General features: G+C 51.7%; 1 protein-coding gene across 1 annotated transcript in view; it reads right to left on the bottom strand.

Moving 5' to 3' along the window:
- Positions 1–23,433, bottom strand: part of NUMA1 (nuclear mitotic apparatus protein 1) — a 38,796-nt gene that overhangs the window by 6,104 nt on the left and 9,259 nt on the right. Inside the window, exons 3-17 of the mRNA XM_007463044.1 lie at positions 19,996–20,081; positions 14,863–14,942; positions 13,494–13,576; positions 12,831–12,911; positions 11,426–11,513; positions 10,011–10,131; positions 9,309–9,466; positions 8,901–9,018; positions 8,704–8,821; positions 8,261–8,401; positions 7,166–7,288; positions 3,614–7,012; positions 3,090–3,131; positions 1,539–1,607; positions 65–175 (exon numbers count right to left, since the gene is read on the bottom strand). Coding sequence (XP_007463106.1) covers positions 65–175; positions 1,539–1,607; positions 3,090–3,131; positions 3,614–7,012; positions 7,166–7,288; positions 8,261–8,401; positions 8,704–8,821; positions 8,901–9,018; positions 9,309–9,466; positions 10,011–10,131; positions 11,426–11,513; positions 12,831–12,911; positions 13,494–13,576; positions 14,863–14,942; positions 19,996–20,081 — 4,818 coding nt within the window. The remainder of the gene's footprint in view (positions 1–64; positions 176–1,538; positions 1,608–3,089; positions 3,132–3,613; positions 7,013–7,165; positions 7,289–8,260; positions 8,402–8,703; positions 8,822–8,900; positions 9,019–9,308; positions 9,467–10,010; positions 10,132–11,425; positions 11,514–12,830; positions 12,912–13,493; positions 13,577–14,862; positions 14,943–19,995; positions 20,082–23,433) is intronic.

Genomic DNA, 23,433 nt, shown 5'->3' with positions numbered 1-23,433 from the left:
TTGGTGGGGCTGGGGTGGGGTGGGGCGGGGCGGGAGGGCAGGTGGGCAGGACCAGGCTCCTCACCTGCAGCTTGTAGTGCTCAGCCGCCTGCTCCTTCTGGCTCAGCTGGGCCTGCAGCTCATTCAGCTGGGCCTGGAGGCGCTGGGCCTCTTGCTGGCTCTCACCTCCCTGGGCCTGGAAAGCACAAGAAGGGCTGATCAGGGCTGCTGGTCTGTTTGCTCCACCCGAATCCACAGCCTCCTGGGCTCCATGGATGTTTTCGGACTCCTGCCTAACCTCTCAGGACACACAAAAAGACCTTTTACCCGCTCCCAGCTCCAGCCTACCAAAGCACCACACACCCCTCGAAGTGCACCTTCTATAGGAGCTTTTCCTGTCCAGCTAATGCCATTTCTGGAAGAGTTCTGGCAGCCTGCCTTTGCTTCTTTGAGACCAGGCACAAACCATCTCTCTCTCCATGAGTACAGTCTCCCCGAGGAGGAAGGGCACTGATCCCCAGGGAACACCAGGGTGCAGAGCATGGAGCTAGGCACACAGCATGTGTGCTCTCTGAGGACACGTGAATTCATTTCTCCTCAAAACCACTCTAGGAACTATCTCCACTTCAGAGATGAAGAAACTGAGCTCAGACCTTGAAAGCAAATTGACCAGGGTCACAGTAACTGAACAGCAGAGTAAGACTTGAACCTTGGTCCACCTGACTCCAAAGCCTGTGTGGGTTCATTTATGATGCCGGCACTGCCTCCTGTCCAGACCATAGACTCCTGGGGAGCAGGGCCTGTGGCGGATTCTCTGTCCACCTACAACACCAGCAAATACTACGTCTGTAGCAGGCACTGGACAGGGCCATCCAGATCCAGCCTTACCTCTCCACATCTCCCAGCACCAGGAAGGCCCCTAAGAAGAGTGTAATAAGCATCTGTTTATCATGTAATTGTGACATGGTGTGGAGTACATGGCAGTGAGCTGGGGAAACAAAGCTCTGAGCTCCCACCAACTGTGACCCTCCCAGGGCCACTGGTACCAAATTCCTTTGCCCCTAACTAAAAGCTGTGACGCCTAGTGCTGCAAAAAAGCAAATATTAAACCAAAGAAGGTGACATTGCTGAAAGCATTAAGAATATTAAATTGCATTGTAATATTAAACGTTACTGATGCTCCTCCCTGAGATTTAGCAGTGCAACCCAACTGAACTTTCTGCAGTGATGGAAATGTTCTGATTTGCCCTGTCCAGTACGGCAGCCACTAGCCACACATGGCTACTGAGCAGTGGAACTGTGGCTAGCGCAACTGAGAAACTGAATTTTAAATTTCATTTCAATTTAAATAACCACACATGGCTATCGGCAACTGTGGCAGACAGTGAAGGTCTGGGGGTTGGGAGCCACTCTGGTCTTCCCTCGAGAGCTCCCAGAGGCACAGGCAGGGCTCCTGAAGCTGCCAGGCCCCAGGGTGCCCCAACCCAGGGGCTTAGCACCTTCCCTCCCCGCTCGACCTGAGGCCAGCAGAGGGCAGGCCCATCCCCCAGCTGTCCCACCTTCAGCTTCTGCTGCTGCACCTTGCTGGCTTGGTCATGGTCAGCTAGCTTCTTACTCAGTTCTTCCACCTGGGGCAGGAAGGGAAAAGGAGAAGACAAGACTCAGGGAGGCCTTCCCGTGGATGTCGAGACAAATTACGCGGTTTTCCCCAGACCAGTTCCCAGTGTTCCTGGAAGAAGAAACTCAGGTCCTTTCTCTGGCCTCTAATTAGGGAACGGCCTGCTGCCCAGGCTGGTCAGCAGGACGTTGAGTGATGTGACCCAACTCAAGTGCTGCCAGAGCCACCTGCCTGTGCTCGCCTCCAACCCCCACCTGCAGAGACAGAGCCGACTCGGGAGCCGACACCCCACCACGCCCTACTGCCGCTGCTGCCGCTCCAGCCCCACCCTTCCCGGGCCGGACAGGACCAGGGGACCCAGTCTACCACTCCAGCAGACGTACTCAATGAGTACCCATCCCCCCTCCGCCCAGAAACGGCCAGAGCAAAAGCCAGATGCTCAGACCTCTTCCCAATATCCACAAGCTGTTAGGGTTGGCGCTAGCGGTGTGGCTGCTGTGATTAGCACTGGGGGTCAGGCTGCTGGAAGAGGAGGGCAGGGGCAGCACACATACTCCAAGCCCACCCTACTCCCACAGAGAGGAAGAGCGAAGGGAGGGAGGGGACGAGAGGGAGCATAACAGCCACAAACACTCCTGGCTCCCCCAGGCATTCCAGGAGCTCAAGCGTGATCAGCAAAGGCGAGAGGCAAGGGCTCCATTGGTAACTGTTTGCTATTCAGTTTGACCTTCCCCATCATCTCAGGCTCCTCGGAGGAGTTGATGGAAGGAGAGAAGGGCCGACTCCTCAGCAGGCCCGAGGTGACAGGGTAGGAGGAGTGGTGGAAAGGGTGCTCCCACTAAATACCAGTTCGATAGCTTTGCCGTCTAGGGCAGCAGAGATCCTTGTGAGGGCGCAGCAGCCAGACCTCCCCTCCTCTGACTTGTGGGAGCCCCTCCTGCTCCTCTCAACCTTGGCCTTCCTGCTCCCAGACATCTCTACTCCATGCTTGGGGTTAAAACCCCAGAGGGTGATGGGCAGGCGTCCTGAGCTCACAACCCCCCTAATCTATGGGGACCTCCTGCACATCATCTTTCTGGTTTCTGTAGGAAAGAAAGGGCCTGTGTTAAACAAGGCCCATGGGCATCCTGCGAGTCCCCACGGTTGAGTACCTAAACTTGGAGCAGGTCTTGGAGGTTCGGGAATCCCAAGAGCAGTCTGTCGCTGGATCTGGCATGGGAAAGATGAAGCCTACCCTACCCCTCATCCCTAACAAGCGATGAAAGCACAGAAAAGTGGAGAGGCCGACCTGGGATGGGTGGGATGAGGCCTGAGAGAGGGCCTAGCACACCACACTCCGGGGCGGCCTGGGCCTGGGTTCCACGGCTTGACCCTGCCCCTTTCACAAACAGTTCACAACAGGAGCCAGCGGAGGCAAGGTGCAGCCGGGGTCATGCACTGAGACCAGTCACCGCTTAAGCAGCCAGCATTTAGCGAGGACCTCAGGCATTACCTGCTTAGTTTGCTCTCTCTGAAATAACTCTAGCTGCTCCACCTGTGCGTGGGGAGGAGCAACGGAGACAGCATGAGATGGGGGCCAAAGAGGCACTGGCTCTGGTGCCAGGCTGACCTCACCAAGGCTCTAATCTTCCCATGGAACTAGACGTCTAAAAATTTTTGTAAATGCTAGCTCGGCTCATTCTAGTCGCCGGTGGCTCTCGGGGCCTCCACTGCAAGTGCGCCTCCTCACGACACTGTGCCTCAACGGGCTGATGGCCTTTGCAGCCTGACTCTCCAGGGACAGAGGCTTCGGAAAAGAGGAGGCTACTGGTATTTTCTGTAGGCCAACGCGGTGGCGGGGGGTGGGGAACAGACTTGAACTCTACCAGTCACCTCTCTTCCTCTGCCACCCAGTGAGTGTGGGGAGACAAGACCCTCCAGTCATGTGGGAGCTGGAGGCCCAGGAATGCAGAGGGACAATGTGCCCCCCTCCCGCAGGGCTGCTCTCTGGGGGCGTGCTTGATCTGGGAGCCTCACCTGGGCCGTGAATTTCTGCCTCTCCTCCTGGAAACGCTGCCTCTCCTCCAGGACCTTGACCTTGGCACCCTCGTACTTGGCAGTCATCACCTCCAGCTCCCGGGCAGTACTCTGCGCCTCCCGCTGCATCTCGGCCAGACGGGTCTCAGCCTCAGCACGCACAGCTGCCAGCTCTTGGCCGTACTTCTCCCGAGCCTGGTCCAGCTCCACTTCCAGAAACTGCCGGCCGAGGTTGGCGCGCTCGCCCAGCCCCCGGTTCTCCTCCGCCAGCAGGCCATGAGCCTTCTTCAGCATGCTCAGCTGCTCTGCGTAGCTGGCCTTCTCTGCCCGCAGCTGCTGGGCTGCTCGCTCCTGCTCTGCCACCTTCTGCCGCAGGGGCACCAGCTCCCCGAGCTCGCGCTGGGCCCGCAGCAGCTCCGCCCGCAGCCCACCGGCTGCCTGCTTGCTCTGCTCCAGCTCCTCTCGATGGCGTTTCTCAGTGGCTGCCTGCTCAGCCTGCAGCTGCTGGCACAGGTGCTTAGCGGGCAGCAGCTCGCTCACCAGGGCCTGCGTGCTGGTGTGCTCAAGCTGCAGGGCAGAGAGGGCCTGCTCCTTCTGGAAGAACTTCTCCTGCCAAGCCTTCAACTCTTGGCCCAGCTCTTCCGCTCGCTCTGCCTGCGAGGCCAGCTCCTGCCTCAGGCTCTCCGAAGCCACCCGCTGCTTCTCCGCCTCCTCCCGGAGGGTCTGGACCTCCTCCCGCAGAGCGGAACTGCGTTCCGCGGCCCTGGCGCTGCTGCTGGCCGTCTCTGCCTGGAGCAGACGCAGCCTCTCTTCCAGCTTCTGACTCTTCTCTGACTCGGCAATAACCAGCCGCTTCAACTCCTTGCTCTCGCCTTCCTTCTCCAGCACCTGGCGGTTCAGGATGGACACCTCCTCCTCCAAGCTGCTGATGAGGCTGTTTTTCCTCTCAGCCTCCTGCTGACTCCGGGCCACCTGTGCCTTCCACCCATCCTCAGCCTTGCCGTGCTCTTGGGCCTTGGCGCGGAGGGTGGCCAGCTCCCTCTGGGCTGAGGCTAAAGTGTCCTGACCGCTCCCCAGCTCCTGGGCCTTCTGCTCTAACTGGCCCCGCAAAGTCTCCAGAGCACCGGCCTGCTCCGCGTGGGAGGCGCGCTCAGCCTCGAGGCTGCGCTCCAGGCTGGAGGACTTCTCCTGATACTCGCAGACCTGCTGCTCCAGCCTGCTCACCTCTGCCCGCAGAGCCTCCAGCTCCGGGCCTGTTTGCTCCGTCTTTCCGGTAGCCTCAGACTGGGCTCCCGACCCAGAAGCGTCTTCTCGGCTGGCCGTCTCTAGAGACTGTGGGCACTCCTCCTCCTTCCCGGCCAGCTGTTCCTTCAGCCGCTCCACGGTCTGCTGAAGCTCCTTCAGCTCTGCCCCCTGGGCTGCCTCCTGCCCACGAAGCTTGGCCAGCTCCTGATCCTTCCCCTCCTTTTCCATCAGGGCACGGGCCAGTGCCTCCTGCAAGGAGGCAAACTCCACACGCTGCTCATTGAGGGCATTCTGCAGCCGCATCTCAAGCTCGGCCTTGGCGGCCTTCTCCAGGGCAAGGTCGGCTTGGGCCCGGCCCCGCTCCTGGGTCAGCCGCGCCACCTCCCTCTCCTGCTGCCCACGCTCCTCCTGCTGCTGCCCCTGGCTCTCCATCAGTGCGGCGCGCAGCCTCTCCAGCTCACTGCCCATTTGCTCTGCCTCACGCTCCATGGCCTGCAGTGCAGCCTGCGTGCTGCAGAACGGGCGTCCCTGATGCTCTTTCAGCCACTCCGACTCTCTGTCTCCTGCCCTGGGTGGCTCCTTGAGTAGCTCCTGGGAGGCCGTTTCATGCTGCTCACCCGCCTTGCGCACCAAGGCCTCCAGGCGGGCCACCTCCTTGCTGGTGGCAGCCATCTTCTCCTGCAGAGCAGACAGGTCGTCTGCGAGCTTCTGGGCCCTGACCTCCTTCTCCTGGACCTGCTGCAGGGCCCTGGCCAGGCTGGCGTGGAGCTGAGCAAGTTCACTCTGCTGCCGGCCGATCTGGAGCTCGCTGTGGGCCTCTATCCCTGCCACCTTCTCCTTTGCCTCCTGTAGCTCCTGGCGGGCCTTCTCGCATTCCTCCTTCAGGGTCATCAGCTGTTCCTGGAATATGGCGCCGTACTGCGCCTCCTCCTGCTGGCTGTCCTCGTACCGCTCACGCCAGGTGGCCACCTCCTTGGCAAGCTGCTCACACTCACTCTCGGCCTCGCGCTGGGAGGTGATGGCCTCAGCCAGCTCCTGCCGCAGGGCTTCTGTCTTGGCCTGATGGGCCTCCCCGAGCTGCTGCAGTCGGGCCTCCAGCCCCCTGCGCCCAGCCTTCTCTTCTTCTAGCTCCTGCTGTTCCTGCTCGTGCTGCTCCACCAGGCTCCGGGCCTCCGCCTCCAACCTGGAGATGCATCGTTGCTGCTCTTCCAGAATGTCTGCAGCCCTGCGCTTCTCCTCTTCCAGGCTGCCCTTGGTGACCTTCAAGGACTCCTCAAGGGCCCGGACCTGCTCCTGGAGCTGGGCCTTCTCCTGGGCCACCGTTTCTCTCTCGGTTGCTTTTTGCTGCTCAGACCTCAGCTGGGCCTTCAGCTCTGCCACCTGGGCCTGCGCCTCACACCGCTCCTGGTGGGCTGCCTCAGCATGGGCATGGAGCTCCTCCACCTTCTGGCTCAGCTCTGCCTTCTCCCGCCGGGCCTGTGTTACCGAGGTCTGGGCACTGTCCCGGGCTTCACTAGCAGCCTGAAGCTGTTGTTGCAGGACCTCCAGCTCGGCGGCCTTCTCCTTCCCCAGTGCCTCCAGCTGCTGGAGGGCCGCATCCCTCTCCCGTAAAGAGGCGTCCCGCTCCTTAGCCGCAGCGGCCAGCTGCTGGGTGTGGTCTCGCCGGGCGGCCTTCTGCTCCTTGGCGGCCTCTTCCAACTGCTGTTCCTTCTGCTCCAGGCTGCTGCTCAGCTGCTCCACCTGCTGGCGGAGGCTCTGGGAGGCCTGTTCCTGCCGCTGGAGGGTCTGTGCGAGCTGCGCCTGCTCTGTTTGGGCCTGCTGCTTCAGGCCAGCCAGTTCTTGATCCCGCTGCTGGACGGTGGCATTGAGAGTGGTGAGCTCGGAGGTCATGGTGGCCACCTGGGCAGACAGCCGGGCCCCTTGAGCCTGAGAGGCCTGCTCCAGCTCTTCCTTGGCCTGGCCAAGGTTGGACAGGGAGCCCTGCAGCTCGGCAATCAGGCTGGCCAACTGCTGCTTTTCTTCTTCAAAGTGGCTCCGCTCAGCAAGCAACTTGGCTTCCCGCTGGCCCAGCTCAGTCTCCAGCACCTCCACTCTGGCTTGGAGCTGGGTGTTGTCTGCAGCGAGAGTGGCTGCCTCTTGCTTGAGAGTCTCCAGCTGGTGAGATAAAGAGACAAATGGGGCTCAGCACGACTCCTCGGTCCCCCTGGCCCCTCTGGGGATTGAGGACCGCCAGGAACCTGAACACGGCGAACGTGGGTCTGCAGCAATCCCAGCACACAGGTCTCACCCCTGCCCCTGAGATCCTACCTGCAAGACGTCACCCAGCACCTCGCCCTTCTCCCGGGGTGGGTTCTCCCGCAGCTGGGCCAGATGTTCTTCCAGCTGTGAAAGTTTTCCCTGAAGGATTTCATTCTTCTCTTCAAGGCATTTCTGGGAGTAAACAAGAGCCCCATGTTAAAAGAAGTGGAACAGGCACCGGATTACCACACAAACCCTTTTGAACATCAACAAAACATAAGACCCTATTACCTTATTACCAAGATCTCCTTTTGCCCTGACCTAGGGGAAAACTTGCAGAAATCAAGGACCTGGGACCATGAGAGACCTCACTTTCTAGCCCTGGTACCAGGGCTCAATTAAGTCAAGTGACCTGCTCATTTCTTCTCCAAGGCTGCTGAGTTTACTCCAGATTTCCTCACTGTATGCCCTTCCTCAGTCATGTCTTGGCTCTCAGATAATCCAAAAACACACTAGCTTAAAACTATCCCAAGAGTCTGAGCATCAACAGCAGCAGCATCCCCTGGTCCCCTGCCCCACTTGACGCCACTGTTCACTAAGTACCTACAATGGGCCAGGCACTGTGCTGGGTACCTCTCTGAATTTCTAACCTACCCAACAGATCTGGGAGGTAGCTACTACCTCCCTTTTTTTTTTTTTTTTTTTTTTTTTTTCCCCTACAGGGTAAGAATCTGAAGCTCAGAAGTAAAGTGCTTTGCCCCCAGGGCTACATGGTTATTAATAAGTGGCAGAGCTGGATTCTTAGTAGCAAGAGTAAGTAACAGTAACTAATTCACTGAGAGCTCACTTTGCACCAGACAATGTGTGTTCAGTGCTCTATATGCCATTATCTTACAACGGATGATGAGGCAGCTACCCATTCTTTTTCCCATTTTAGGAAAAGGATGCCTATAAAGAAGTAACTTGTCCAAGAGCCACACCTTGTAAACATCAGAGACAGGATTCATAGGTGTACCGGCCTGAAGCCCATTACAGCACACTATTAAGCCTTGAAAAGTAGTCAGCATAATTCCCAAAGGCCCCAAAAAATAGAGCGGTAAACGGAATTCAGCTTTGAGTGTGTGGTCAAGACTGTGGCCCTGACTTCCCGAAGCAGAGGGTTACCTTGTCCTGCAGGGCTGTGCCGAGCTCCTTCTCCAGATGGGTCTGCTTCTCTGCCCACTCCCGAGTGGCCTTGCTGTGCTCTTCTGTCAGTTCATTCAGGGCCCCCTGTAGTTGCTGCAGGTGACTGGCAAACTCCCGCAGCTGAGACAGACAAGAGGGAATGCCCATCACCCAGGGTCAAAACTGCCAACACCGCTGCTATCTGCCCCCTGAGCTCCAGGGCCTGGACAGCTCCCATTAGCCTTCCAACCTTCCTCACACCAATCGCAACTATTCACGTCTCTGACTCAGGACTACAAATCAAAACTTAGGGCCACCAGCCGGTCCCTGGCAGCAGCCAATTACGGAATGAGGACATTCTCCTCAACCCTCTTTGGGGGAATTTTCCAGACCAATTCAAGCCAAGGGGCTTCCAGGTGGGGGCCAGAAACCTCAACACTCACCTTAAAGGAAAGGTCCCCATTCTCTTCAGAAAGCTGGTTAATTTTGCGATCCATCTGGCTCTTCTCTGTCTTCAGGTCCTGGCACTGCCTCAGAGTTTCGTGGAGCCGTATGGTGAGGCTACAAGGGAGGGGAGCAGTGAGGAAAGAGCATATCTCCCCTGCCCCGGGAGTGGGAAGGGTGGTAGGGAGCACTGTACCTCTCATTCTTGCCACGGAGCTCCTCAAGCTCCCTGGGCTCCAGCGGACTGGCCGCCTGCTTCTCGTGCAGCAGAGCCAGGCGGTCGATGCGCTGCTGCATCACGGCTATCTGCGCATCTGCCCCAGAGGAGGGGAGGAAAGAGGAGAGTTAGCACAGGACTAAGGGGAGGAGGCGGAGGAAGGAGGAGGCGTCCAATCCCGGAGAAAGGAAGGAGGGTGGCAAGGACAGAACCAGCTTCCAGGAGGTCAGCCTGACAGGCCCAGGGCTGAGCTCTAAGCTTCCAGGCCATCAGAGGCGACAACACGGAAGACAGAGGGGCCACGCCTCAGACAAGCCCAGCACCTCCCTGGATGAAAATCCCAAATGCTGCCCGTTAACACACATCTGCCGGCGGCCAGCCACCTACCCTTCTCTGTGAGGAGCTTGCGGTTCTCAGCCAACTCCAGCTCCAGCTCGTCTCGATTATTTCTCTCATCTGCAAGCTGCTTCTTCAGCCGCCTCATCTGGAATTGTGGGGTCTGCAGAATGTCACCCATGGGGGAGGCTGGAGAACCTGGGAGGAAGCTGAGGAAGGAGATGGTCCAGATGCCACGGTCAGAAACCGACGTGAGGGCTGAAGCTACCGACCACAGGCGGGGCTGGGGGAGCCCGGCCCTATGGTTGTGAGCACTGGCTGCGGGGCCCAAACACCTGGGGTCTGTCTGCAGTGCTACCTCGTGCCTTACGACATGACCCTGAGAAAGCTTTTCTTCTCCTTCCTCCACAAGCCTTAATTTCTCTATGCCCTCCCCCGCCCCCATCGCTGCAAAAGGAGTGCATTCCCTTTGCCTCTACAGAGCTGCACTAGGAGAATGGACTTTAGCACAGTCTCCAGGGAAGCAAGAAATTCCATAAACAGAGAACAGCCTTTGAGAGGCCTTCTGCCGAGGACAGATCCCAACCAATTCCCCCATTAGTACTGGGGCAGGGGAGGGCATCCCAGATCTACAAGATACTCCAAGCACTCCTGATGACATAAGGGGCTGGTCAACAGCTTAGCCTCTAGGATGCAAGGATCTGAGGACTGGATGTTGAGGCCCCATCCCGGGAGAAGAGGCCCAGCACATACTTGTTCCCACTGGAAGAGGCGACTTTCTGTAGCTCTAGGAAGCGAACCTCCCTCTTGGCCTGGTGGCTGGGTGGGGAGAGCTCTTCAGAGATGGTGCTGGAACAGGGGGAAGGGACAGGAGCTAGAGGGAAAGGAGTAAACAAGCCAAAGAGAGGTTGGTAAGAGGGTGGACAGATTTGCATCTTTATGCAATTTGAGAACTCGCCTTAGTGGGAATGAATCCAGACACTTATAGGTAAGCTGCAGAGGGAGGCGCTTGAGCAGAACTTGAAGCCTGGTGTCTGGGTTATCCAGAGGTCAGTGCCCTAAGCCAAATCAAGCAAGGGGCTTCTGTTTCCACAGACCACCAGCACTCAAAGAGCGCAGTGTGTCCCCCGTGCTCAGAGACTGGACCAAGTGCTCATGCTTTTCCCTCAAGCCAAACCTGAGCAGATCTCCTCTCAGCCCCAATGACCTCTCGAGTCAGAGCCACCAGCCTCCTTGCTGAAGCCCTCCATTCTGAAATCGTGCACTGCCAGCATGACTTCTTTCTCAAAACCTCCTCTTCCCCTGGTTCCCACGGTGACCTCCGCATGGCCCTCCTACTTCTAACACCGGGTCTCCATCTCCCTCACCTGCTCCTCCCGCCTCCCTCTCCCACCTGCCCTCCAAGCCCCAGAGCTCTGATGGGGCCCGTGTGCTCTGTGCACGGTGCCCAAGGCTTCAATGGCCATCCATACACAGACTTGCAAGCCCACAGCCTGGCCCAGAGCCCTCGCCTGCATTCTAGACTCACATTTGCAACATCTCCACCTGAAGGGCTGACGAGGAACCTGAACACAAGGAACATCCAATTCAGTGGCTGGATGAACGTGCCTAGACCCACACCTTACACCCTGTTGCCGTCAGACAGCTCTTCCAAACAAGTAGCACTCTCACTCTGATGTACTTCCAGCAAGACACTTGGTAGATTAGATAGCTCCCTGTTCTAGCACTTATTCCTTATCATACATTCTGGTTTATGTATCTGCCTTCCCACCTAGAACACAGGCATTATGTAGGAAAAACAATTTTCTAAGACTGCGTACTCCCAGCTTATAAACCTAGAGTAATGACTGTTTGAACTATAAAAAACAAAAAAAGAAGTGTGTGTGTGTGAGGGGAGGCGGGGCGGGTAATCAAGGAGAACCCACAGCAGACAATGATCACTTATAAATGTTCTGCTTAGCTGCTGCCAGGCGCAAGAAGGAGCTCTGTGGGAACTGGGATGATGGCAACATGGCCCAGAAATCAACTTACCCCCTTACACACGTTTCCTAAGTACCAACTCTGTGACTTGTGTTGGGGCAAATCCCCACTGCACTTCCTGAAAGCTCAGCATCCTAGCAGTCCCCAGCTCAGAAAAGAGAGGATCCTTGGGAGTGATCCCAACTTACCTTTCTGTAAGAAGTTCTCTGAGTCCTCATTCAGGTTTAGCCCATCCTCATGGTCCAGCACAAATTTGAGAATGACAGCTAACTCAGCCTGGACCACAGACAGAGAAAGAGCATCATTTAGGTGTTCAGGAGGCCCGAAGGGATGGAGGTCACCGTCCTGGCCGTGCCAGCCCTAGGAGCCTGCTGGAGCCCATTCTTCCTCTCAGACCTGAAGACCCATGGTCCAGCCAAGAACACTCCACCAGAGACATGTTCACCCGACTTGTCCCCAGCCCCTCTTCTCCCCTAAAGATGCACCCAGGGTGAGACAGAGGTCCAAACTGACTTCGCTCCTGACCATGAGATGAGAATGGGCAAGCAAAGTAATGCAGTCAGAAAGCTTTTATACATAACCCTGTTGGCCTCTTCCAGCTGACCTCGCTGCTGTTCTTTGAGTGAGAACACCTCCAGGGCTCATCCAAAGCGTAGCCACCGGCAGGTATAATCTTGCCTTCTCTGTCTGAATTCCAAAGCTACAGAGTTTATCTGATTTTCCTGGCCATCTCTGTAGTTCCTTATTCCTTTAGAATTTGTTTCTACCAGGTCTATGATCAGCTTGGAGCAGAGAAAAGGTTAAAGAAAGGAAGAAGCCACCCATGCCTCCCACGCCACTACAACCCCCAACCCCGGAGACGAGCCATGAGCTAAGTGAGTACGAGATGGGATGACTCAACATTTCTACCACCACATGAAAGGCCACAGCTCTCTGGACACTGCCCCACCAGTCACCTACATTACCCACTGTGGCATCCCAGCTGCTGCTGCTCTGGAAAATAAAGGACAGCTGCTCATATAGGAAGCAAGGAAAACATCAGGACCCATATGGCAGGTAGTTCCTGGAAACCAGGTCAATTCCCTCTCTAATGAAGCAGATGCACCAACTCTTCACTTAGCGACCATGCAGAGCAGGGGAGAGGACGTAACCGCTCTGAGCTAGACTGTCATGGCGGACAAAGACATTCTCACTAATCCTTCCTACCAGAGGAAAGGAGCAAGAAATGGAGTGACAGTTTGTGTAAAACACACACACACACATACATACGGGAACACATATACGGAGAAAGAATAATTTCTATGTATTATCCAAACAGTTCAGGTACGGGTACAGTTAAATTTATGTACATGAAAAGGACTTGGAAGTATATCCTTTAAAAGTTAGCAGTTATTGCTGAGAATGAGATTACTGGCAACTGTTATTTCCTTCTTTGTGCTTTTCAATATCTTCCAGACTTTCTATAATGAATGACTATAACTACTATGACATAATTTTTAAAAAGAACAACATATGCTGTTTAAAGAAAAACAACCGGAATGAGGTAAAACACAGGCAAGACCTGCTGGGTGGGGTGGAGGCACAAGGGCTTACCTGAATCTTGTATTCAAATTGTTCCCAGTCCCTGGGACTTTTGGAGCTCATGGAGGAGTGGTATAAGAGCAGCATAGTCATCTAGAAGCCAAACAGGAGGCAATCACTGAGCAGGGCTCTCTTCTCGGTCCCCAACCCCTGCCCCACTCTGGGGACTCTGAGCTATTCTGAGACCCTTCCAAAGCTCCTAGAATTCAGCAGCCCCAGGCCGCTGCCCTTAACTGCATCAGGAATCACTTGATTGAGGACTCAGTGCTCACTGTGCAAAAAGCCAGGTGCCAGAATTCCTGCATAACTAAATTCCTGGACTCATGGAACCCTGGGTATGAAGCTTAAGGCATCCTCTATAGGCCAGCACCCAGAAACAGAAGAGGGAATGAAGTGGACTGAGCTAAAAAGAAAAGTGTGAAGACAGCTGGGTGAGGCCTGATTCCTGCCAGGTCTCCACTGAGGCCACAGTAATGATCTAGTCAACCTCTCTGTCATAAAGGTAGGCTCCTAAAATCTTTGGCTGAATCAGCCGCTGCCTCACTAGGTAGCTGCCTGGACCTACCACCTACCTCCACAAGGCCCAGAAATAAAGCCCCACCACTTCTTCTGGGTTAAGAGAAGGCCCCTCTGGTGCCACCCTCCCCCCAGACCAGTCTGGTATTCCACGGGTACCTTGGCAAGTTCCAGCTCTGATCCCTCCATCACCTTCTGCACTGACACCAGGCATTCTGGAGAAGAGGGATGTTTTCGGTTTTCTGTAATGACAACAATGTAGAAAATAAGGTGAATTTCCTGGGGACCATCCCTGACTGAGATCATCAGAACACCCCCCAGTCAGAGGAGCAGAGTGGCTGGTGGGACCAGGAGATGCAGGGCTCCTTATTCCTAGGTCCCCTCTCACCCAACATACATGTTTCCACCTGAGGTTAGTTCTATCCTGGATTGGTCCAAGGACTACAGGGATAGTTCAAGAAGAAAGCCTGGAATTCACAGCAGCTCTGGGGCCTGACATTGCACTCACCTACCCACGCATCAACTCCCACTCAGCACCACAGAGGAGGAGCCCAGAGATTCCAAGTCACTCAAGAGTCTCATTCCAACTGCGGCTGCAGAGGAAGCCTGCCTGCAGCTGAGTCAGACCAGGGCTGGGACACCTGGTTCTTATGCTGCCAGAGGGACAGGGCTCAATTACTAACACCCTGCTTTATCTAAATCCATTATCACCTTTCTTATAATTCTCTTGAGGTGGAGATGGTAGATAGCTCCCGTGTCAAAGATGAGGACTCTGTCCACAGCTATATGAGGGAGGGGAATTGACAAGTGCTGTGCTAGAAGCTTTGCATGTGTTATTTTTTTTAATATTCATTCACTCATTCATTTATTTATTTGGCTGCACCGGGTCTTAGCTGCGGCATGCGGGATCTAGCTCCCTGACCAGGGATCGAAGCCAGGCCCCCTGCATTGGGAGTGCGGAGTCCTAACCACTGGACCACCGGGGAAGTCCCGCACGTGTTCTCATTTACTCTATCCATCACCTTAAGAGCAATGACTACGATCTTCATTTTAAAGACAGGGAGCCCGTGTCCAGAAAGGTCACACAAGCAGTAGAGTAGAAGGGCCAAGATTTCAACCTTAACCTGCCTGTGCCCCTAAGACCTATCACCTAAGCAATTAATTCAATGTCATCAGGGGAAAATGTTTTTCTTGCAAGGGGAAGAGGGTAACATGGATCCTTCTGTCTCCTTGCAGTGGGAGGAATGGGAGACCAAGGTGATGAGTCCCCAAAACCGACCGACCCTCTGGCTCTACCTGGATCCCGAAATGGGCTCTGGGACTGCAGGGACACTCCTCCCCAACTGGTGCAGGCATCACCAGGCCCAGGGAAGCCACCCCAGTTGTACTCATCTTGCTGGTACAGAGTGGGCAGCCTCGAGCCTTTGCTCCCCCAGATACCTGGGACCTGGTTCTTCCAGGTCCAGATACCCAAGTCCCAGGAGCTGAGGAAGCAGCTCCTTCCCAGCTAGATAAGAAAGGTGCTTACTCTGCAGAAAACTGCACACAAATTCCAGTCTCTCTGGCACCGGCTGCTGCAGGATCTGCTGCCCTTCGTCAGTGCCATGGCTAGAAAAAGAGCAAGTATTAGAACCAGAGTACTTAGCAATCCTTCCCTCCTTGCTACTGCATTACATACCACCTTCCCATCCCTTCAGGTTGGATCTGTGCTGGATCTGGGGGAGAACCAGACCAGACATTGGAGGCAGGGGAGAAGATACCGAGACACCATTTAGCCAGAAGGAACTGTGTCGTGGGTGAGAAGTGGGGACTTGAGGCATGAGGTCCTCCTGGAAAAGATGGCATTTGTGAATATCAAAAAGCTCTGTGGGAAGGGGGTCGAGAGGCGATGGAGGCAGCACAGATGACTGGCAAGCTAGGACTGATAGCCTGCAACGGCTCAAGCGTAAAACATCAGGATGCCTGCGAATGTGGCTAGAGTACGAGTCAGAGAGGACTATGGAAAGGGAAAAAGAGATCTAAAAACTGAAAGAACAGGAGGGAACGAGGCTCTGAAGTAACAGGGCAAAGTTCAACAAACACTGAAGGCTGAGGTGGCCCCCAAGAGGCCAGGCCAAGGGACAATCACTCTCCATCTGTGGCCTTTGCAGTGCTTGTGTTTAAGTGGAAAGGCAAGCCAAGTGTGGAGAGCAATGAGGGCAGGGAGGCAGCAGGGGGTGCTCTCACACTGCCCTGGCCCCTTGACCCGGCCCCTCAGGCTAAGTGCAGTTTCATTTTCAGAAGGGACTACCCTTACTTCAAGTTAGAAAGCTGACTTTTCTATCTAGGCTACGGCTGAAGATACCGATTGAAAAGCCTCCTGCTCTTCAGAACCCGAATCTCGGTTTCAATCAACTTTCTGGAGGGCAGGGCAGACTCTAGAATCCTCCAGTGCCAGACATCCTGCAAAGCACAAGAAGCATCCTAGGCAAGACCATAAGAGTAGCTCCCTCCAGCTCCCACGGGATTACAAAGGCTACTTCCAAGTGAACCCCCCACAGGAAGCACTTTGGGTAGCTGGTCTGTGATTAGGGACACCTACAAACTCTTTTAGAGATGCTAATCTCCTCACAGACTCCTGAAAGAGCCATATTCCCTACCCACCCACAATCTGGACTGTTGTGACTCTCTTTGCCCTCAGCACAGAGTAGTAATTTACCTAAGTGTATTCCATTGGATAAAAACAAACAGGGTTCTTGGGCTAAATGTTTGAGAAATACTGGGTTAAACCAAACTGAACATTTTCTAAAGAAGGTATAAACACGCATTATTTCCTAAACCTATCTGACCACAAACCTCTTCTTTCCCCCACTGAGCCCCTGGGATAAGTAGAGGTGCACGGAACATGCTTTGGAAAACACTAGTCCTGGGGAAATCCAGCCCATCCTTTAAGACTGCACTCAAGTCTCATCTCTGGCAGGAAGCCAAGCAGAACCACTGATAGTCACATCTCCCCTCTCCTTCTCAGGAATTCCTCCAGTACTCACGGATGCAGGTGCATCATTTATAACTGACCACTCTTTGTGAGCTGAAAGCTAGGAATATAGCAGGTGCTGAGTACATATGGGCTGACTGACAGATGAGGAATACTTCTTACTGGGAAGAGCAGAGGTCAACGTCAGTAAGACAAATGTCAGGGCTTTAAGTTTTCTGGAAAAATGCCTCCAGTAAACTTTGCTATGCAAGCCTCATAGATATCAAAGACATGGGACAGCCTTTTTGCTTCAGGCTATTCAGGCACAGGAAAACACAAAGGGAAACTTATCAGAAGGGTGGAGCCCAAAGAATTCTCCCAGAGAGAAGGCCAAGTGGCCAAGGAACAAGCTTTTGTTTGATTCCCACAGCTTCTATCTGCCACCAACCCTGCCATCCTCCACTGCCTTCCCCTGAGAACTAGGTGTCTGATTTCAGTTAGCAACAGTAGGAGCATCACAAATGAAGCAGCCAGCACACGTTCACCAAGAACGTCTGTTTTCCCAAGGGAAGTTGGTCTGAATCATCCTGGATTTGAGATGGAAATCAGGGTTAACCTGGGGTTTCAACAGCCCCTCCATCCAACACACACACACATTCCCTCTCTCTCTCCCCCCCGATCTGCCTAGCTTGTAACAGTGGAAGCTCACGGTTTCCAAGGGCATGAAATGCCAGAAAGTCACTCAGCTTTCAAGAATGCAACACTTAATCCAAATAATCCAAAAGCAGTCTACTTGGCAATCTAGTTATAGTTCCTTAGGAGAAAACTGCATTAGCATTTGTTTGCATTTAATTGCCTGCCCTTAATAAGTTTGTGTTGTACTCATTTCCAACTCTGTTTGCAATCTAAAGGTCCCTTGTAATATCTGACTTAGCTTTCCAGACGAAACCAGAGGATTACAGTTGGATTCACACATAATAGGACAAGCAAGCTCTTATTTTGTGTATGTCAGAGCTGATGTCAGTTTCTAGAAACAATCACTTTTCTTAGACAGGGAGAGGGGAAAACTACATATCTAAATTGACTCTGTTTTGTTCTACTTACGTATTGAAGCACTGATAACACAGAGAAAATTCTATGCCTCTCTCTCTCTCTCTCTCTCTCTCTCACCCCCACCCCTCCCCACCCCCACGTCTCTTCTAGTCTAAAGCTCACGCAGCACCTTAGAAAACAACTTGGAAAATGGGCATCTTGAATTTTTTTACCCTCCTTATGAAAATTTCCCACAGGGTCATAAACCTACAATGGCTACACCAAGGACATACATCCTCACCCCTGGACACATCTACTGCTCTTGTCATCAGGCCAAGGAAATTTATCTCCTCAAAAGCAAAAGCTCCTTGATCCATTCTTAAGTCCAAAAAAAGCATGCTGCACCCTACTGTGTGTTACAACAAGGCATATCATACCTGGCTGCCTCTCCTTTAGTGATGTTAAATTGTAGGTTAGGTATTGCCAGCCTAACAGTTTTACTGGCCATTGATGTTAGTTGTTGCCTAGATCTACTACTTTCATTAGGGTTTGCAAAATGATGATTTTCATCAGGAGTGGCAAAATGATGATTTACAGGTAGTGCACAACTCCATCTATATAGTATCCTTGAAAAAAATCTTAAGCTAATTAAGTTTAAGATCTAATTATCAGTTTATAGGCAACAAGGGGAAGAACAAGTTAAGTAGTACCATAAAGACACAATTAACAAAAGTCAGAATTTAGGAGATTCTACAGGATCAAAAAAACAGGAGTGGGGTATGGAGGTAGAAATGAGTAGGAAACAAGATTGGGAGGGCCCCTGATGAAAGCTCTGAATACCAAGCTGCAGATTTTATATTTCAACCTCCTGGAAAGGAAGCGCCGCTGAGGTCCATCAGCTGTGGAGCATCACAATGAGAGCCCTGAGATCACAGGTACAGGAACATCCTGGAATAAGGACAGTTTAGAGAAGAATGAAGTCTCCAGGCCCTGGTATCCAGAATGAGGCAGAGGAAGGGACGTGAGAAATCTTCTAAAGGACACACTGAGAGGATGGTGACCGATTAGAAATCAGTGCCCAGGTGAAGGAGGAATTCAAGATGATGTTGAAATGGCCTGTCTGGGTAACCGGGAAAGAAAACGGGAGTGTCCAGGAATTCCCTGGCGGTCCAGTGGTTAGCACTCGGCACTTTCACTGCCAGGGCCCGGATTCTATCCTTGGTCAGGGAACTAAGAACCCGTAAGCTACGCGGTGCGGCAGGGAAAAAAAGAACGAAAATGGTAGTGTCTGTATCAAAATAAGAATACAGTGACTTCTTTCACTAAGGTAGGTGGGCTGGTTAGAGCCACAGGGACTTTTAAGAAATCATATTGGACACCCCATTATCAATGTAAATCTCAAAAGATTAAAAAAAAAACACTCTAGCAAACCCATCTGTCATGGGGACACTCATCCCCACTAGACTTTGCTGATAGAGAATATCAACTACATTTTCATTCACTCATTTTCACCAACAAACATTAATTAAAACCTAATCACTGCACTGTCCTAAGCTAGGTATGGAGGACCCAAAGATGAATTAGACCCAGATCCTGCCTTTGACAAGCTCAGTTCTACCTTCTTTCCCTGTCAATGAGCTGCTGCCTATGAACCTGCTTCACAGAGATGCTGAATCCCTGACACCAGTTTCTACCTGCTGTGTGTGGAACACAAACACCCTCAACACTTCAGATCTTGGTCTGAGGGACCTCCCGTCTATTGTGCTTCCCTTTAAACAGGGAGGTCGGTCCTCTCCACTGTCCCCCCAATTCCTTATATCATGGCTGGCCTCTACTTTCGCCCATAGCACAAAAAAGTAAGAAGTTTGTCAGTTTTGCCCTTCATAATTGCTAAAAGTTGAGGATACAGGAAAAAGGGTGAACCACGTGAGCTTTAAAAAGATAAATGTAGGTTACAGCTTGACCCATCTTTGCTGGGTTCCAGAAAGGTAAGGTATGAGGAGGAGGCCCCACTCCACTCATTTCCCAGATAACTGTGAAGTTCAAAGGAAATGTGCTAAAGACACAGATGTAAAATTTAAAGGCCTAAACTAAAATCCTGGCTACATGACAAGCAGCTTATCTAATGCTAATTGACCTCACAAAGCAAGTTAATGAGGCAGGTGAAAACCCCAGGAATGCTATAATGGGTTAGAGAGGGGCATGTCTGTGCTGTGCTAACAAGTTAAGAGATTTTTAGGCGCTGCTTACTTCCCTCAAGTTTAAAAGCTTCCCTTTTCTTCTTCCTGGGCCTACAGGTTGCAAAGAGGGCTTGTGAGATAAGGATGAGTCACGAAAAGAGGACTGTAGAAGGCCCTCCCCTGCCCCGCCCTGAGACAGAGGGCTCCGGAGCAGGCTCCCGGAACATTGTGAGAACACGGAGACTTGGAGGCTCTTCTGCGAAAGAGTGAGGAAGCCTTAAGATGGGACAAGAGTGAAACCTCTCTCATAAAGACACACAGTGACTGGAGAACGAGGTCAATATGTTTTGCCTCTGGGGCCCACACTGGCCTAGACATCCCAGTCCTGCTGTGCTTTCTGGTCACAGCTGTCAACAAGGAAAGGAAACAAATGCAGTCCCCACCCCAGCATGCAGCTTCACTTGAGAGGCTGGAGAGGGATGTGGCACAAACTCACATGCTGTCAATGATCCTGAGGAAGACGCTGCAGTCCTGGAGCTGCAGCACGGCCTCCACGGGGTCAGCCACGTGCAGACTGTTCACCTGCGAGGCAAAGGGAAGAGCCTGGTGAAACCGTCATAAGTGCAAGAAGCCCCGGGAGGGAGGGGGGCGGCGTTCCACTCTCTTCCCCAGGGTGTTGACAATTCTGTTTGTTCCAACTGTCTATAGTTGTAACTAAAGGAATGAGAGAACAGGTGATTCTAGGACTTTTAACTTCCAGCTCGTCCACTAACAGCCACCTGAATGCCACCATCAGAGTCCTTCCTTTGGCTTCAACTAAATAAGAGCTTAAATTCTCCCAGAATGTTCCAGCACTTGGGGTGTACTTTAAATATAATTAGGCATAAAATGGTTCTACAAGAATACTGATAGTTTCTAGAAGAAAATCGAACCACCACTGCCTCTGGAGAGACGAACTAGATGGTTGGGAGTTGAGGTAGGAAAAAGGCTTTTTACACTCTAGCGCTTTGTATCTCTTGAATGGTTACATTATAAACCTTCGTAGCTCAAATTTTTACAGCTAAAATTTACAGAATGTTATAGCTCTTGAAATTTGAATTTTGCGTCTACTCAAAGTTTACATTATATACTACATATATTTTATATACTCCCACACAGATATAAAATCTTGTGATTGATGCATTTTAAAATTCTTTCCAGACATGAAACTTCAGCTGAGTCAGGGAGAAATGATGAGGCAACAAGAAAATAATAAGAAGGGAGGAAGGGAAAGAAAAGCTAGGAACCCCAAAGAAAAACTTGTCAATATCCAATGGCCTCTCCCTTTCCTTGCCTTCAGGCAGACATTCATCTAAATCAGTCTTTCCCACTAGAAAGTTCACCAGCAGTCACACGCAAATGAAGCAGGTACACAGGTTATTCAACAAGCATATATGGCTGACTTCTACAGGAAAACCTCATAAATTCCACAGGCACCAAGTTCAGGAGCCCGGGCTGAAGTTCACCTTTGTAGTACCTTATTAAGAAGGAAGGGTCTGCTAAGTCAATCAATCACATATGCAAGACTGAGGGAGAAGGGAGACTTATCCTGCTTTACAAGTTATTTGTTAAAACTTCAGCATAGTGGTTATGCACAAACGAGTAGATTTATAAATGTGCTCTTTATTTTTTTAACTGAAGTATAGCTGATTTACAATAACCTGTTAGTTTCATAGTGATTCAGTATTTTTGCAGATTATCCTCCATTATAGGTTATTACAAGATAATGGGTATAATTCCCTGTGCTATACCGTATACCCTTGTTGCTTATCTATTTCTGTGTAGTAGTTTTGTATCTGTTAACCCCTTATCCCTAATGTGTCCCTCCCACTTAAATGTGCTCTTCAACAGGCACTGGGCTGGGGGCTCCCAGACAAGGATTTCTGAGTCCAGCTCCTCCACTAACTTGCCAGGAACCTTTGTTATCAACTTTGTTTCTTTCTGTGACTGTTTTCTCACTTGTCAAACTTATCTACCTTAAAAGACTAGTATGTGTTCAAATGGGATTGTGAATGCAAGAACACATTACGAAAAAAAAGTACTAAATGCCAAGCACTACTATGGTTATGAAGTAGACCCAGCAACACTTCTACTTCTTAACAGTTAAATTAGCTGACTGCACTGGAGGATCAAGAGGATTAAAAAAAAAAAAAAAAATCAGTGATTCAGCTACAGAAATGATAGTACTTATTTCCATTAAATAATTTTATATTAGAAAAACTTCTAGATAAGTCTAAATTAAAATAGGTTGAGGGACTTGCCTGGTGGCGCAGTGGTTAAGAATCTGCCTGCCAATGCAGGGGACATGGGTTCGAGCCCTGGTCCGGGAAGATCCCACATGCCGTGGAAAAACAGCCTGGGAGCCAGAACTACTGAGCCTGCACTCTAGACCTCGCAAGCCACAACTACTAAGCCCGTGTGCCACAACTACTGAAGCCCGTGCACCACTACAAGAGAAGCCACCACAATGAGAAGCCCGTGCACCGCAAAGAGGAGTAGCCCCTGCTCGCTGCAACTAGAGAAAGTCTGCACGCAGCAACGAAGACCCAACGCAGCCAAAAATAAATAAATTTACTAAAAAATTTTTTTTAAAATAGGTTGAAAGTAAAAAAAAATTTAAGTGCAGAATATAAAATACGACCTTCTCACTGGACTCTTAAAGATAATAATTTATACCACCTTTGGGGGGGGTGCTTAATCTAATTAGAAAAGGCCAGTGTGAATTTTCTAGGAAGACTGAATATTCCAGGCCAAGGTCCCTTTCTACCTGCTGAAAATGAAGAGACTGCATGACTTAAGCATCCAAAAACCATCTTCTTTTAATATCTGCAATCTAGGTAAAACATTCAAGGGCTGTGAATGCTTGTTGGCTAACAAGATTGAAAAAAGTCGTACCAGTTAGCTGATTTAAAGTCACTTAAGGAATCTGGATTCATCTCATACCAATTAAGTAATAATCCAGCAATAGTTTCTTTCACGCATATAAAAATGTATTTTCTTCCTGTGCATTATTTTGCTCTCAAATGATAAATCATTTAAAAGTTGAAGAAGCTCCTTTATCTCTAGTCAGGGTATAAAACGTGAGTGAGGACCAAGCTCACTGAAGGACTGCCTGTAAGGCTTTCCGGATCATTTAAGGTGCCTGAATCTTTTTTTTTTTTTTTAATAAATTTATTTATTTGGTTTTGGCTGCGTTGGGTCTTCGTTGCTGCATGCGGGCTTTCTCTAGCTGCGGCGAGCGGGGGCTACTCTTCATTGCGGTGCGTGGACCATTCCTTGCAGTGGCTTCTCTTGTTGTGGAGCATGGGCTCTAGGGCAGGAACGCTCAATAGCTGCAGCTCGTGGGCTCTAGAGTGCAGGCTCAGGAGTTGTGGCGCACAGACTTAGTTGCTCCGCGGCACGTGGGATCTTCCTGGACCAAGGCTCAAACCCGTGTCCCCTGCATTGGCAGGCGGATTCTTAACAACTTCGCCACCAGGGAAGTCCCAAAGGTTGTTGAATCTTAAAGTCCCCTATATTCCCTATAACAATATACTCATTAAATTGCTGGGTACAAAATAATTTCAAGCCATACTTTAAGTTAAATAAAATATAAATTTATTTTTACATTAGAAAATAAATTACTGAAAATTTGGAAAACAGAAAAACTCCACTCACTAGTGTTTTAACACATGCACTTTCAGCATTTTTTTTTTTTTTTTTTTTGCGGTACGCGGGCCTCTCACTGCTGTGGCCTCTCCCGTTGCGGAGCACAGGCTCCGGACGCGCAGGCTCAGCGGCCATGGCTCACAGGCCCAGCTGCTCCACGGCATGTGGGATCTTCCCGGACCGGGGCACGAACCCGTGTCCCCTGCATCGGCAGGTGGACTCCCAACCACTGCACCACCAGGGAAGC

The sequence above is a fragment of the Lipotes vexillifer genome, unplaced genomic scaffold, assembly GCF_000442215.2.
Source record: "Lipotes vexillifer unplaced genomic scaffold, Lipotes_vexillifer_v1.1 scaffold557, whole genome shotgun sequence".
NCBI lineage: Eukaryota > Metazoa > Chordata > Mammalia > Artiodactyla > Lipotidae > Lipotes > Lipotes vexillifer.
This window is presented reverse-complemented; position numbering and strand designations above follow the sequence as displayed.